Here is a 16,556-nt window from a genome sequence, read left to right on the forward strand (position 1 = left end):
AAGAACAATAATACCTCTTTCTGAAACCCTCTGAAATTATCACTGACTCTGAAATCAAACTCCTCATTCAGCTCTTAAATTTAAATTTGGGCATCTAAAATAACTGGTTTCTGTTGTGTTGACGTTAAGCTCCACAAAGTAACCTAAACAATTGTTGTGTGAATTTTCTTTTAAAATTATGCATATCTTAATAACAAAAATAATGCCATCAGTTGGAAATGAGAACAATCAAATCTCTTTTTTCTTCCCATCCTGGAATCACATCTTATCGTTCCGTTGGCAACTCAAATGATACTGATGTTCTCCTACAGTACATATCATTTAAGTTGACATTAAAATGTTATCACTTAAATCACACAGGCAGAGTCAAAGCTCTGCACCTTGGACAAGCATTTTCCACTTTCAGTAAACCAAAAATTTATTATATCCTAAAGACATATCCCAGCAAAGCAACTAAAATTGTTTTTGCAGATATCCAAACTGTGAGGTTTTTAGTGTTGTTTTCTTTTAGGAACAATGGATCTATAATACAAATTCTGCTCTTCTGCCTGATGAAAAGCCCACTCTGTAACTTACACATCTAATGCAGAGGCAGAGGAGTAAACCCAGCATTTAGTCAGGTAAAATTTTGTGTGGCTTTAAACCAAAAATCAGACCATCTCCCAGTCGAAGACATCCTTCCTTAAGCAGATAATCCACGTCTCTCTAAAAAAGCACAACATAACAAATGGTGACTATAACCTTATCCTGCAGAGAACGGGAAAATAATGTTGCCATAAAGGACACAAGGAAACAAGTCTGCAGTATCGCTGAGAGCCTGAGCGATATGAAAATCATGCCAACATAAAACCAGCAGTCCACTGCCTCTGATGCTGAAGGAATCGGAAGCCTTTGGATATAAATGCATTGGGAATGGACGAAAACTGACACAAAAAGCTGAAAAAAACTTCCCACATAACAAAATCAAGTTATGAGAAGTATCAAAGCATTAAAAAAATTCCCTCGTGGGGAAAAACGTTTGCAGTGCACATAGATAGATCCTGCAATATTGTCTCCTAATTAGGCTGTTCTTGTGACTTAAAGGAAAACGAAAAAGGAGGGGTGTTTTCCCTTCAGTCCTTAAAAGCCGAGTACAATTTATCAGCTTCTTTATGAAACAATATTTATAGTACAAGAACCTAGAAAATGTAAAAACATCACACAACATCTGCCTGTCATTCAGCAACCCCACTTCCAAAAAGTGATGTCAAATCCCTTGTAGCCAAAGGATTCACTGCATCCGAAAGCATCCGAAGTGCTCCACACCAACTGTGACCATTATACGTCAAAGAAGCCAGTGACCTGTTTCAAGCAATTTGTGGAGCAGGATACCCGTGTGTAATCACAACGGAGTTTTAACAGAGTTCATGCTAGAAAAAATTACAAGATGCTTAAACAAAGAATCACTCTAATATATTTCACTTTATTTTTGTAATATTAAGGTCACCATTTGCAAATAGGTTGTGGTGGTTTTTTTTTTAAAAAAAGACATATCTGTGATAACGTTTCCCCTGTACTTAAAACAGAAAATTAATCCAACACCAGTAGTGCTAGAGTGAATCTCATTCATAAATAGCAAATTTAAAGCGAGTCACCTTTTAACAAAAAAGAGCTACAGCATTACATCAAAATGTAAAAGGTATCATGAAAACTGAATGACATATAACAAGAAAGAAAATGCCAAATATTTAGTCACCGTTTGCCTGGACAAAGGGGAACAAAACCATATTATGAATTTATTCCTCAGTATACAAAGAGCGACAAAAACACAACACGGTAGACCTGCACCTAACAGGGTGCCAAGCCACCCAAATTCCGGCCAGGCTGCCGTGTTACACTACTGTTGTTGGTGATGTTACCGTACTTCTCAACACTCTTCTGGCCTGGTGATGAGATCTGGGGTTTTTTTCTCCACTAAACGGTAGCAGTTTGCTACTTTAATGAGGTAGCAAAACTAAGGCCATGCAAAGGGGTGTCCAGGACTCAGGGCACGGCCGCACGTGTGCCCCCGTGCTGCGGGCGATCCGTGGGCCAAAGGACCTTTGCCAGCTCCGCTGAATGCACCCTTACTGCTGTTCTAAAAAAAAGGGCCAACATTTACCATTGCGCGCCAGCTTGCAGGAGAGATGTCGCGATAGGATATTACCAGTGGTTCAAGCACTCAGATCCTGATTTCCAAGGGGGGCCTGGCAGAAGGTGTAACTCTTGGCTGGAATAGAAACATAACTCATGTGATTTTTAAATATTATGTTTCTAACGTTGAAATCCCAGACATAATGGCCACAAGCCAAGTAAATACACCTCCCTACAATAAAAGAAAAAGGCTTTTAAAAGCTTAAAATGTTAACACAAGAATAGTTTTAAAAAATAAATCAGATTCATCTAGAACACTGTGAACATCCAGGCCTGAGTCCAAAACCATTGAAATTGTTAGGACTGCCTCCCTCTATTTCAACAGGCTTTGGATAACGCTCCTCGTTCCTTTAACTCTCAAACAGACAAATACATGCAATACATCATCTCAAAGCAAACTGAACTCAACACATTTCAGTGGCAGCACATTCATTTAAACAGAACCATGCATACTATATATGGGAATAAAGTGTTCCTCTCAAAGATGCAAACCCGATGTATTCTCAGGCTATAAATACCATCAGGATTCAAAATGGGCCCTTCCTGGCCGATACATCTCTGACAGGCATGGAAGACATGGATCTTTCTCATTTATTCACCCAGCTATGCTATCGCTAAAAGCGCTAACGAAATCCCACTGCATTTCCCCCTCCCGTCATCACCCAAGGTGACCTCTGTGCCGCAGACAAAGTGCTCACACTTACAGACCATGAGGTCTAATTCAGAATCTGTGCATCTAGCCCTGCGTAAAGTTGGTGTAAATGCCAGTCTGGTCTGGTGCTCCTGCGAGGAGCAGGGAGCTGGACTCCACGGTCCTTATGGGTCCCTTCCAACCTAAGATCTTTGGTGATTCTAAGCCTTCAGCTGTGCAGCAGCACATGAACTCACTACAGAAACACAGCATCTAATGATAGCTTTATAAAGCATAGTCCCTTCCCTTTTGTCACTGAAATGATATGTGGGGGAGAAAGTATTTTTTAACCATTAACACCCACACATAACATTTCAGCAATCTTCCCCTTAGAAAACCTCCACAAGCCGTGTTGACTATGTCCTTCTCAGACTTCTGATATTTGATAATTTTCATACCTGTAAAACACGTAATTCAATGCCATGTTACTAGGTATGTATAACCGAACCAAAAGGACAGCCCATCCTTAATTTTGCCTAGAGTGATGTTTATGTCTCACCAGGTTCTCTGGAACCGCTGCCCAACAACCTCACGCTATGGAATGCCTCCCTGCTGCTGAACTACAGCCTGATCTTGCCGAGGAATTATTACCGACCAACCCTGGAAATTCACATGAGCTTTGGTCTGTCTGAGTTGGATTCCACAGAACAGCGGAGCTGGCTTCTGAAGGAACCCTGACCATCGCTCTGCGCTTTGCCTGCTGACTAGGGATTACTGCTTCTCCTGAGCATTTGTCCCAGGAAGGACACTCAATGACTCAGATTCACAATCCACTTTCTTGCAATAGTACAGGGCAGACATAGGCCACCGTTGCTTTTTTAATTATAATCATTAGATCCTGTCCTTGCAGAGATTATACATAGGACTTGCACTCTCCAAAGTTTCAGTGTTTCTGTCTCTGGGGCTATAAACTGCCCTCATTTTGCATTCAGAAATCGCACCACATCAAAACTGCGTACATAGACCATTGCTATTTGAAAGCATTTTGTTCCCCATTACAGGCATTTCTTCTATTGAGCTGTAACTGAAAAAAATTGTGAAATCTAATGGTTTCCAACCAGCATTTACAGATTTGCAGACGTGCGAGAGCTGCAAATTCTTTCAAAGTGCAGCTTTTCTCCTTAAATATATGCGTTGCAAAGCCTCGAAAATAAGTACAACACTGCATCAAAATAACCTGTTGGTTGAAATTGTTTGGTTTACAGCTTAAATCCTTGTCCATACATTTTCTTTTCTGCACGCATAAACAATTTTAGTGTGTGTCTGTAAAACGTGAAATCCATTATGAGCTCCAGAGAGCCAAAAGCATCTTTCCTTTTCACAGCATGGAAAACAGCCGCACACACCTCTCCACACCAGTGCCTTGTATCACTTGGAGAAACACTGCCTACAAAAAGCTGCCAGTACCTTTTCTTTCAGTCCTTGACCTCTCCACCATGTCCATCTCTCCACTGGCAACCTGTCTGGCAGGACACTCATGGCGTAATTACACACAGGCCACCTGATAGCCAAGAGATGGGAACGATTCAGTGCCTTGAGCCAGGCTGCGCATGTGACTAACGAGCTAAATGCATTACGGTCCTCTGCTAATCCCTTGAGCCTTCCAGTTGTTCATACGCTTCTGCTCAGTACATCTTCGAGAGAGTCAAGGTGAGGTTTCCACATACAGATTTAAATGGAGCGATCTCCTGCATTATGTGTCCACAGGTGCTTTTTAACATACTCTCATACTTTTCTCAATATACAGTGCCCTGTGGTGAGTTTGTTTCTTTAGTTTCATTTGGAGCGGACGTTTATGCAGATATTGCTAGGAAATCAAAAAACTAAATTTATGAGAGCTGGCTTGGGAGAAATGCTTCTTCTTTTAGGGAAAACAAAATTTTCCACTTAGAAATTCTCTCAAGCCTTAGAGGTCCGGGTGAAAAATCTTAACTTTTCAAAGAAGGCTTCTGCAAATATTTCACTTCCAGTAAAAACAGAATTTTCCTATTCAGAACCAGCAAGAATGTTGTTTGGTTTCTACTGACCAAATCTAGCACTGTAAGATTTATTAAACTTCCCAAATATGTAGACCAATATCAAGGAAGACTATTATGGCTTGTAATTTCAGGCAAGCAACTGCTACCTCTAATCATAACGTGATTTCACTTTATATGTACATGAGTCCTGGATTGTGGGGAGGAAAAGCTCTCCAAAACACTGAAATCATTCCAACAGGAGCACAGAGATAAAGATCCATTCCACCTGCTAGAGCCTTGAAGGCACAAGGTACATAAGGGGGTACCACCCCCCAGGGAACCAAGGAGCAGCGACACCGGGTCTGGTACGCTGTCCTTCGAAAGGGTTCAAATCTCACGTCGTGGTGCACTGGGCAGCCTCAGGAGCCGGCTGTGCCCCAAACTGGTGTGCTGTTGTTCCACCGCTCCTGCTTCATGTTTGAGTTTGTCCCAAGGCAAAACATAGTATCTGATAATGTCAGTAGAAAAAGCCCTTCAGGAGCATAGAAAATACAGTAGCAGACCCACACCATCAAAAGGACGAGAGATTGTCTAACACGCATTTAGCCGCTGTGTACTGTGTACTTCACCATGCATATTTATTTAATTTTTCTGTTATTACGAGAAACAAGAGCAACTAATGGTGTCAAAGCCCAGCCCACTGAACTTCAGTCTCACATTCTACTTTTCATACACAAACAGGAATGAGTTGGTCAAGCGACAAAGGAAAAGCAAAGAGAAGACCAGTTCTTTAACAATGTCTAAGCATTCCTAAAAAAGTAGGTGGAAACACTGACAAGAAAAACAGCATTTGTTAAGTCTCTGCAATGTGACTGTAGCTAATTTTGCAAGAATTACATCTAAAATTATACACCTTATTAAATAAAGGCATACAAAGGCTTCAGTGTTAATGACCCTCACATTATGTGAAACACTGACAAAACAGGTCAAGATTTACATTTTTCTTTTTGGCAGATTTAACAAAATGTCATCTCACAAAGCAAGCATGGAGCATAAAAAGCCTAAGACTTCAGCAATCATTTTTAGTACGTGATTAATATTAATGATCTATTCATATGCAATGACATAAATTGGATATGGAATTTTAAGGGGCAACATTTATCAATCTGTTACCAGAAGTTTTCATAGTCTTGACTTATGGTATCTTGACCTTCTTATCTCCAAGAAAAAAAGAAAAAAGAAAAAAGAAAAGAAGTGAAACTTCATACCACAAAGTGTTAAACTGTTTCTATCATGTTTTTAAATTCCAACTTTAAATTTGATGGCGGGGGGGAGGGGGGGGGGGGGGGGAAGTGGGGATAGGGGATGAGGGGACACACCAAAAAACATTCCAAATCCTATGTAGCCATTGCAAACTGCTACATCCCAAAATCAAGCTGACAATCACTGACAAATCTGAGGAATACATTGTGCTTAGAATATAGCAGGGGAAAAAAAACCCAACCCAGAACGTTTTGCAGTTATTAGCAATAACATACATGGATACAGGTGTTAGCACAGTAACTCTGTGAATTATTCACATATATGTGAGTTATTCAGCAGGAAGTGACAGAAAGAAGACGTGAGAAAGATTTGAACTCACTCCCTGGGACCACCCTTTGCACAGAGTGAGACGATGTTGGACAACCCGACTCTCCCACAACCTGTGGAGCAGCAAAAGAGGCAGCAGAGGGAAGGAGAGGTCCTAACATGCAAAAAACTTCTTCAGAAGTTTGGCTACTTCTTGCCAAATTGCTTTTGCTAGCATATATATGCATTCACCTTTTTCACCTGCATCCTTGGCAGCCTCTCCCACGTTACCATGCAGCACAAAGCACATGTTTGGTAACAGCAAAGCTTAAGACATTTCCAGTTGTTGCTTCATTTAGCCTTTTTACCCTAAAGACTAGAAAAGTGTTTTGCAGTAACTAGTTACTCCTTACACACAAAGAATTCCCTCCAATTCCCCTATTTTAGGACATAAGAAATGCAGGATCAGCCCTTGAAAGTTCTTCACCAGAGGCTTGAAAACCCTTAGAAGTGGAACAAACACAATCTAAAGAGAGACACATATCTCCCCCTACCTGCAGAGCCCTTTATCCTCCCGCCCCCGGGAACAATATTCACGGACACAGCTACTTCAGGTCTCACACATGAAATAAGCTCTGATTTTACAACCTGGCACTGCTGCAGTATGTCAAATCGTTTGGACGGGAAGTGCTGGAACCCCTTGATGATACACCTGTTATTTAGTGAACCGATATGTTTAGCCTAAGAGGTCTTAAAAAAATTTGGATATGCCTTTCTGTACCGGTTAAGAAATGAATTATGTGCCTTAACCGAGTATGTCCCAACAACAGACTATCAGACCAGCAATACCCACCAAGACACTATGTGCAAGAAGTCTTATGTGCAAGCCTCTAACTTTTCATTCTCACAAGGAATGAATGAAGGGGATAACCTGTAGGATTTCCTTTTTCACCAGTATCCCCGACAGCCCTTGCAGATTTGTCTCATCACATGGAGAGGAAAACGCTGAACGCACACAGCAGAAACTGCAGGTAAGCCCTAGCTACCCACCCATTCTTGAAAATCGCTGTCTACCGTTGAAGGCAATGACATTTTACAAGACACGCTTATCACCACAGATCAGTTTGAACTCTTGTCATCATATCTGGCTACCACCTCTCTAGGAAAAGTTAAAGTTTGCTTTTGAACGCAATAAAAATGCCTATAGAGAAGTGATGCTGCCTGGTAGGTTTCCCAAAGCTTAGGGCTGACTTCAAAGCTTTTATTTACCCCTTATCTCTAGAAATCACTTCTTCCGTAGATAGGCCAGGTTCACTGCAACTGTTCTACTTCCAGCCGGACTGTGGAGGTTCCTTTAGGCAGCCCGAACGGGTCGCCTGCCTCGCTAAACCCACACACACAAACAAACAAGTACGGTAACTTCTCACACTCTTGACTTCACTTCTGGTTTCCCCGAAGCGTTCGATCCTTGGTGCGGCTGGGTTATGCGCTGTATCAAGTGTATTTAGGGGGGAGGGGACAGAAGAAAGGGGAAGACAGCTCACTGTACGTCAAAGCAAGCCAGCAACCTAGCAACCATATATTAAAAGGTGTGTGTGTTTTTGTGGGTGTCTGTGTGCCAGGAATAACTGAAGCAGATATTATTCCATTTGTAATCCAAAAAATGTGAAAAGGGAAGGGGAGAAACTCCAGCTGCTGGTCTATTTTGGGGTCTGTCAAAATCCACTTTCACAAATACAGAACCTTAACGCTTTCTATCCCATTTGTCTTAAGCAAAAATGAAAGTCTGGACCTGAGTGAGTTCTTAACTTCGGTCTGAAGAGAGACCCTCCAAAGCAGGAGCCGACCTTACTTCACACACTGTGCTCTCTCCCAGCTTTCTGATATGCAAAAATCACAGGGGCAGAGAGGCTGCCTCAAAGATTTTGCGTTTAGGTTAAAAGAATACTGATCTACCATGTTACTTACAAATGCACTAAATACTTCCAGATATCTACATTTAATCTATCAAGTGGAAGCGTCAAAGATTCTCAGGGAGAGAAAGCTGCTCTTAAAAGATTCACTTGAGGGAGAAGTTTACCTTTTCGATTTTGCCCAAGTTTCTCAGTCTAGGGGATAGTTTAGCCCAGCAGACACACACCCCCACCCCACCATCGCATGCGGTCCTGGGGGTGCACACCAACTTCTGAACCACACCGTCCCACCGTGCCTGCATCTGCCTCGCCGGGAGGGCGAGCTGACACCAAGGTGTAACTTCGGTGCCACCAGATGAAAACCAGCATGTCCCTGCGTGGCGTGGGAGGGAGAGGGAGGACTGGGGGGCACAACTCAGGGCTGCACCCAAGCCACACTCCCCACGTTGCGGCTCCCACCAGCCTGTGGCGACTCTACCACACCAGCAGCCAGCACGCTGCCATCCAACCAAGAGCCCTACGGCATCTCCAGTGCCACCTCGCCCAGGTGTCCTGGTCTGCGAGGCTGAGCTCCTCATCCTCCTCCTCCTCACCACCACCACCGAACCAAGCCATCACCAGCACCGGGAGGGGAAGGGGTGGGGGTGTTACCTTGTTTTTGACCCCGCAGTGGCAGCAGACAGTCCACAGGTACTTGAGGGTCCTCCACAGCAGGATGATAAACAGTCCCCCAAAGAAAGTGACCATGGATGAGGCGAGGAAAGCCCACCACATACGCTGTCCGCGGCTATCGCAGGGCACCTCCATGGTCACCGGGATGATGAGCGCATCCATCTTGGGCACATTGACGGGGGAGGAGGACGAGTCTGTGTTGAGATTGTTGGCGTTGATATTGTTACTCATTCTAATGCCGCCGCCGCCGCCGCTGCCGCCCGGGTAGGAGCCGCCGCCGCCGCCGCTGCCATTTGCCATAGCTAACGGCGAGCCGGGCGCGCAGGGGCTGCCGAGAGCTCCTCCCGCCGCCAGCGCCCCCCGAAAAACCCATCACCAGCCATATTGCTGCTGCCGCCGCCGCTCAGCGGGGGGGGGGGGAAGGATAAAAATAAAGGGGGGGGGGGGGGAACCCAAATCAAAACAAACAAACAAACAAAAAAAAAAAAAAAGAACGCAATTAAAAAAAAAAATTGAGAGTGAAGATAAGCGACCGCACAATCCCCCGGTCCCTCTCGGGAGCCGGCAGGCCGGTAAATTCCGAGCGTCCTCCTTGTACGGTGAAAATAATATGTATACGTAAAAAAAAAAAAAAAATTAAAAATAAAAAGGTAGTCTCCTCCTCAGATTCCCACCCCTTCCTTCTCCCGCATACACGGCCCCCACCCCGCCCACCCCCACAAAAATCAGCCGCCACCACCACCACAAACTGATGCCTCGGAGCGTCTCTCCAAGCCCCCCAGCGCTGCGAGCCGCTGCCTGGCGGGGACCTCCGCCTCCGCCGCGGATCTTCCCCGAGGTGCTCTGTTATTATTGTTATTAGTCTTTAACTTGTTATTAGCGACACTCAACCCCCCCACCCCCCCCGCGCACCCTCCTCCTCCTCCTCCTCCTCCTCCTCTTCCAAGTCCAGCCCCTTCCTCTCCTCTTCCCCCCTCGGTGCCGGCAGCCGCCTCCTGTGGCTCCTAATTCATCCTCCGCTGGCCCATCTGTGCGGGCGCTGCCGCCGCCTCCTCGCCCATCCTTCAGGCGCTCCCGCCGGGGCCCGCGCTGCCGCTCGGGCGGCTGCTCCCACACGCGCAGCGACGCCGCCGGCCCCCGCCCCTCCCTGCGCGCCGCCGGGGGACGCGCCGGCCCCGGGCCGCGGCCCTGCGCGGGGCAGCCGGCTGCCGGCCGCGGGGGGAGGAGAGCGCGGGTTCAGGCGGGCTCCCGGCCCGCCATGGGCAGCACCGCGCGGCGCCGCCGCGCTCCTCCGCCCCGCGGTCGCGCCGGTGGGGCCGCTGAGGCGGCGAGCGATGGCTCCGCAGGGCGGCGAGGGGAGGAGTGTGTGAGGAGAGGGGCGGGGGGGCGACGCGCTTCACAGGTGGCGCCGGGGCCGCTCCAACAAGTGCCGCCGGCCCAGGCGGGGCCATGGCGGCCGCGCAGCGCTGCCCGCAGCCGCCGTGAGGCGGGGGCGGCGGAGCGGGCCCCCTGCCCGCCGGGGCCGCTGTGGCGGCTGGCATGGCGCGGGGGCGAGCGCGGGGCCGGCGGGCGGGGCGGGGGACTGAGCTGCAGCAGCAGGTGCCCTGCCCGGGGTGCGGGGGGGCCGCCCGCGGGGGTGCCCGCTCCCGCCGCCCGCGGCGTCTGCCAGTGACAGCGGGGAAACACCGCAACGGCTCCGCCGCTTGCTGCGCAGCCCGGGAACCTTCCTGAAATCAGCCCTTCGGAACAGACGTGGCGATTTCACAGGACACGCCGAGGGCAATCCAGCCAGGAAACCCCGGGAGTCGTCTCCTGCCCCCCCCCCCCCCCCCATTCCCATTGAAAAGCAGAAGAATCTGCACTTATCTATTTAATTATAAATCAAAATCTTCATTTGGCCACACGGTCTGCTCCCTCGCGTGCCTGCGCAAAGTATTATGCAGATCCTCTTGACATCTTTCCAAGGGTAAAATACAACAGCCTATGTGTGCTGTGTGACATTTCCCCATCTGATCAAGCCACGCTACACAAGGACAGGGCCACCATGATGGAATAGTAATCTTTTAACCTCCACTAGCACTAGTTCCTCTTGCTGCATCTGCCATGGGTTGGTTTGTTTGTGTTTTCTACTCGAGTGACAGTAATGAGATTTTTATGAGTCCTCAAAGCTTTTTATGGGGCGCTCTAACCCTCTCACCTCCACTTTTTTGTGTGCTGACACTGCCGTTTGTCTGACTTTGCGAGGTTATCGTGATGCCTCGGCTCCAGTCTGTTCCTCCAGTCTGTTCCTTTGAAGAGAGAAGGGATTCATAAAGGCCTCTGAATAGGGAGAGTGCTAAGCAATAATATGGATGTATATACACAAGTGGCACAATATTACACGACCGTATCCTGGAGGAAAACGGATAGTCAGTTACACGGTGCACCTGAAGCAACCCGTTCCCAGGAGGCTGTTTTAAGAGGGAAAGAAGCGGAGGATTTCTATATGCAGAAAACACGTCAGGTTGAAAAGGAACTGCATGTTACGGCCCAGCCTGTGCTGCCACAGCCACTGCCACCTGCCCCGTCTCTCATTACCAGCCCTCCCCACTGCTAGAAAGCCACCTGGGCCACAAAGCGGTGGTGTGACAGGATCACGCACTTTGGGACCTGGGCTCAGAACCCGGTCATTTTCTCTGTGTGCCTGGCTTGTGTTCAAGGAGCACCCTTTTCGCAGCTGCACGTGCACCCATCAGCAAACACCGGGGGTGGAACAAGAGCGGGAGCATCGCGACACAGCCACTCGATGCCTGATCTTCAGAAGCGCTGGGCAATTACTGATGCTCTTACAGCTGATGGAAACCACGAGCCCAGTGCACCTGGAAAGAGCCGGGCAATGAACAGCAGTAGCACAGCATATCCCAGGGGAGGGGTTTGCACAGTGGAATTTCTTCTGTATTCTGGTCTGGTAGGTAACAAGGCCTGGGTCTCTGGAGGCATGGATATGCCATATGTCTTCTCTCGCTGGTACTTGAGAAGTACCAGAAGACTTGGCAGAAAGGCCACAGTCTGAAAATCTGTCTTCTCACTTTATACATTCAGAAGGTATGAGTTTAAAAGTATTTATTTGACCCCGGGTACTGACTGATGCAGCAGAGTGCTGCAGACATTGGTTTCATGCGCGCTCCAGACACAAGAAGAACCATTAGGCACTTCTAAAACAGCATCCCCAAATACTGTACCGGCAAATACAAAGAATGGCCCAAAAGAAAAATGCAGATTAAAGCAAACCAAGTGCACTACAAGTTATAGTCTGTACTACCAACATAATTTGATTTTAATAAGTTTACACAGCATTTACACACAGGTTTGAACAGGGGTAGGAGATTTATTGTGATCACTTGTATAAAGCTGATTTTAAGTTCTGCTGCTCAAAAACTGTCCATAAACCAGCATATAGATATATATATATATGTACACATACACAACATGCACATTAGGAGTTCTAGCTTGTAAATTTCACACTATATATCCAGGGAAAACCCTTTCCTGTTATCTGTATAAACAAAGCTCTTTATTTACACAAATAGGTCTCAGTTTTACAAATATTTATATTGAAACTGACCTACAAAGGTAAACTCGCTGATATCAGCTGGTTAGTGGAAAAGTTTCCTTAATAGGAATTGTCTGCTAAAGACAAAACATACATGAATTAGGTAACTTTGTATTTTGTTCACCACTTTGTGGACAGGGATACAAATGATATCTGAATGAGTACCACTCAAGTCAAGTATCATTTGAGCTTACTCCTTCATGAATAAGGACAGGCCTGCTTTCTAGTACAGGTTTTATAATGTGGAGTTCGAAAAAGCATGCTGCACGCTACATTTGCTGAGGCAACAACTGCACTTCACATCGCCTTCAGCCCAAACACAGGTTTCCAGCTCTGTTTCCTGGGGAGGTCTATTCCGAGCAAACACAAAACTTAGGCAGATTAGTTTTCAGATTTAGTTTTCCATTTAATACCTCAACATGAGAGCTCGAAATTTACTTATTTACAGAACATACCGAACACTGTGTTTACCCGTGTTTTTCCTCTGTTGCTACCATCAAGCATAGTCCGGGACACAACCATGCCAGCTCGACATAAATCTGGAGGGTTTGGTTCCAGAAAGCTGTATTTTAGCAGCAAGGAAACGACTCCTCTTTATGTAAAACAGTTCCCTCTTGTGGATATTCTGTGTACAGTAGCACAGACAAAGTATTTAAAATATTCATCAAATCTGGATCTTTGCAATTAAAAAAAGAACCCCTCCATTCAGCAATGAGCTCAACGAACAGGGAAATCTTGATTTTAGCAAATGAATATAGAGGTAAGGAAGAAAGAGCTATTGCATTTAATCAGATATAATTTACCTGCAAAATGACTCATAATCAATAACAAATTATTTAATTAAGTGCAATAAACACAACAAAGCTAAATAAAGTTGCAGAACTGTACCTGTATGAGTCAAGTATTAATCACAGTGGGCTTTTTTTATTTTACCTATAAGAGAAAACCTTCTGCACATTCCAATAAAGAAAACTGATCAGAAAAGAAGGAAAACATACAGTATATAAAGAAAAACAGCAAAACGGCCAGGATTTCCAAGGGTCCACATACTAAGTACTGAAGACAGAGAAACTCTTTGGAATGATAAATCTTCCAATTAGAACTAAATAGTCCAAGCAAGTAAGTGGCCTGGCTTCACTGGTGACACAATATCTCTCCAGGGATTAATCGGGCATAACAGTTTAACAAAAACCATGTGAATGGAGTAACAGTGTAAAATTTATGTGTTCTTTAAATGATGCCTACGTTATAGAAAGAGAGGTGTTGGTTGTTGCGTTTTTTCTTATGAAATGAAATGAAATGTGAGAGAACAAACATGTAGTCCCCAGTTTTGCCAAAAGGCATTTCATCTAACTGTGTCCGGGGAAATGACAGAAAACAATTGCATGCTATTATCTTGAGGGAAATTATATTAAAAAAGGCTAAAAGCCTTTATATACCAATATACTATAAACTTGTTTGCCACAACTTGTTTGTTTAATGGTTTTCTATAAAAACTTCCCATTTGATTAGAGGTACAGAGTAAATGTTGAACAAGCAGCTTAAGATTCTCTAAAGGGAAATACTTTTCCAAGGTAAAAAAGTCAAAGTTCCAACAATTAGGTATGTATTTATTCTCTGCAGTGCCAGTCTTCAGGCTGCTACGTCAACAATCCCTTATAGGATGCACTGTTGTTACCTCATGTGATTGTTTAACCAGCATAAATAATTACTCTTTGTGACCAACAGCCACCTCCTTTCCATTTCTGTTGTCTGCACAGAACATGCTGTTGGCTTTTACGTAATGTCAGTAGCAGTGGCAGAGCAATACCTTACACACAGAAGTGCAATAAAATAATGATTGAAACTGATCACCAGTCAAGGGGCTAGATCTGTATCCCTGAGGTCATTGGGGCACTTGGCCTTGACCTCAAATGATGGAGAGACAGTATCAACCAGACTTTACATATAATCATAGAATCTTAGAAGATTGCAAGTTGGAAGGGACCCATAAGGATCATCAAGTCCAACTCCTCGCTCTTCACAGGGCTCCCCAACACTAAGCCAAATATCAGCACACTCCTGCTCTCTTCAGCTTCAGAGGCTTTGGGCGACAGATGCCAGTTTATACTGGGACAGCGCCAAGAAAGACGAAGGGAATGCAGTTTAGTCATTGCACGAACACAGGAGTTCTTCCCCAGAGTCCCAGGAATGCCCAAGGCTCATAATGTCTTCGTGCTGCCACATCAGAAGGCTTTCTGATGAGTCAATCCCTAATACTAGCAGGTGGGCCATCACTTTGAAGTTGGTCCCTCATGTTGCTGCTCAGTGCAACTCATGCTGTTTTGTCATGGGTCTGACCTTGACCAGCGGGCTGGTAAGTGCCTTTACAGGATGTGTAAATAGTTGGATTTTGGGGGAAGAATAGGAATAGAGTGCTTGTGCTACTAGCTCAAGTCAACCATACGTGATTTTGCTTCTTCATTCTCCATGCTAGTCCGTGCCTTGGGCCAGGAGACTGTTGTCCAAGAAAATATCTTGCATAAGCAACTCTGAGCCTCACTTTAATACTGTTCCTTACCATTCCTACTGTGTCCTGGGAGAACAATGAAAAATAATATGTTCGCAATGCTTAGATGGATACTGGAAACAAAATGGTATCATGAAATAATTCTGAGTAATCTTTGTTGTAATGCAAGATGTTGGCCTTCCGAGATGCTGGGGAAGACCCTGTGCTGATGAAAAACACCCGTAAGCATGGATCGGCTGTTCTTATCTTAAAGACTCTGAAGAGGAAATATTTGCAGGAGGTGTTACTAATGTGGATAGAAGAGTAGCATGGCCGCATATAACTATGTATTTGCATATGAAAAATTATCTTTAGCATTTGCTCTTTTCATAGAATTTAGTCAAATGATTTCATTGCATATTAATTTAAAATCCTGTTTGGCTCATTTTGCATTTACCCAATCCCTGTTCAAAGCCTGAAGTACATATTTAGCATGATAATGTATCGCACTCTGTAACACCTTCTTATCAAAACACTTTGCAAATACGAATACATTCAGCTTCATCAGATCTCTGTAACAGTATACACGGACACTATTCTTGGCAGCGGGGTTACATAACGATTTCCTTGAATTAGTTAAAACTTTCATCTTGAGATCTATTCTGGCACTTAACCCTGGCAAAATCCTCCAGCTGGCAGGACAAAGACATACCTCAGCAGAATGCTTTGTTGGGTCACCCAGTCACTCAGAGCGATCATCTCCAGAATACTGGAACCCTTGTACTCAATCCAGCCAAATAAAATATTAAAGAAAATCCCTTGTTCATGCTAATCCATACAGTATGAATAGAAACTTAATACATATTAGTATTGCAAACCGAGTATTTTCCTCGGACTTTCATTTTTAATAAGGTAATTCTTGGGTATCCTTATATGTTCTTTAATACTTAGACCTAAGCGTGCTTCCTTGTCCTCATTTTCCTCTTACCAAAGGTCCTGAGTCACACAGTATTTGGTTAGATGTGATATTCCTTGCCAGTAGGATCACTTCTTGTTGGAAAAGGAGTATGGTTTATGCATTAATGGAATGTTAAGAAGACGTGGCTAGCATCTGAAAAAAGGTGACAGCAGAAATGATGACTTCAGGAGCGATATTAATTAAGCCATATTATATCCTCTGAGGTCTGTAAGTGCATTTAATAAATATCAATCCACACACTTAAAAGCACTCTTGACTCCTGTGAACCAGAGCCTGTTTATTACTGTTTGTATTAAAGATTTTTTTCTTCCAGTCAGGGATTTTGCCACAGAAGAAAGAAGGAAGATAGCAGGGGATATTCTGAAGACAGAATAGTAGCAACCACTGTTAAAACACAGGTAGGTTAACAAAGGAGATACAGAAATAGCAGTTAAACAACACATCAAAACAGTACCCAAAACAAATCAAAGAAAAAGACCTGTACAATGGCTCTCTTAAACCATTAGTTCCCCTTTTTCTGAG

The 16,556-nt window shown here is 44.8% G+C and overlaps 1 protein-coding gene and 1 long non-coding RNA gene across 16 annotated transcripts in view; one reads left to right on the forward strand and one right to left on the reverse strand.

The window, feature by feature from the left end:
- Nucleotides 1-9,984, reverse strand: part of KCNMA1 (potassium calcium-activated channel subfamily M alpha 1) — a 555,223-nt gene extending 545,239 nt beyond the window's left edge. For 11 of the 15 annotated variants that reach the window (XM_080403227.1, XM_080403222.1, XM_080403221.1 and 8 more), the window contains exon 1: nucleotides 8,955-9,698. In XM_080403227.1, the coding sequence (XP_080259353.1) occupies nucleotides 8,955-9,275 (321 nt within the window). In that variant the 5' untranslated portion in view covers nucleotides 9,276-9,698. The other 4 variants (XM_080403225.1, XM_080403230.1, XM_080403229.1 and 1 more) reach the window with 4 other exon arrangements.
- An 812-nt stretch (nucleotides 9,985-10,796) lies between these two features.
- LOC308070014 overlaps nucleotides 10,797-16,556 on the forward strand; it is a 42,588-nt gene continuing 36,828 nt past the window's right edge. The window contains exon 1 of the long non-coding RNA XR_013930591.1: nucleotides 10,797-16,432. This is a non-coding gene — a long non-coding RNA (uncharacterized lncRNA). The remainder of the gene's footprint in view (nucleotides 16,433-16,556) is intronic.

The sequence above is a fragment of the Falco punctatus genome (assembly GCF_963210335.1).
Source record: "Falco punctatus genome assembly, chromosome: 9".
Classification (NCBI taxonomy): domain Eukaryota; kingdom Metazoa; phylum Chordata; class Aves; order Falconiformes; family Falconidae; genus Falco; species Falco punctatus.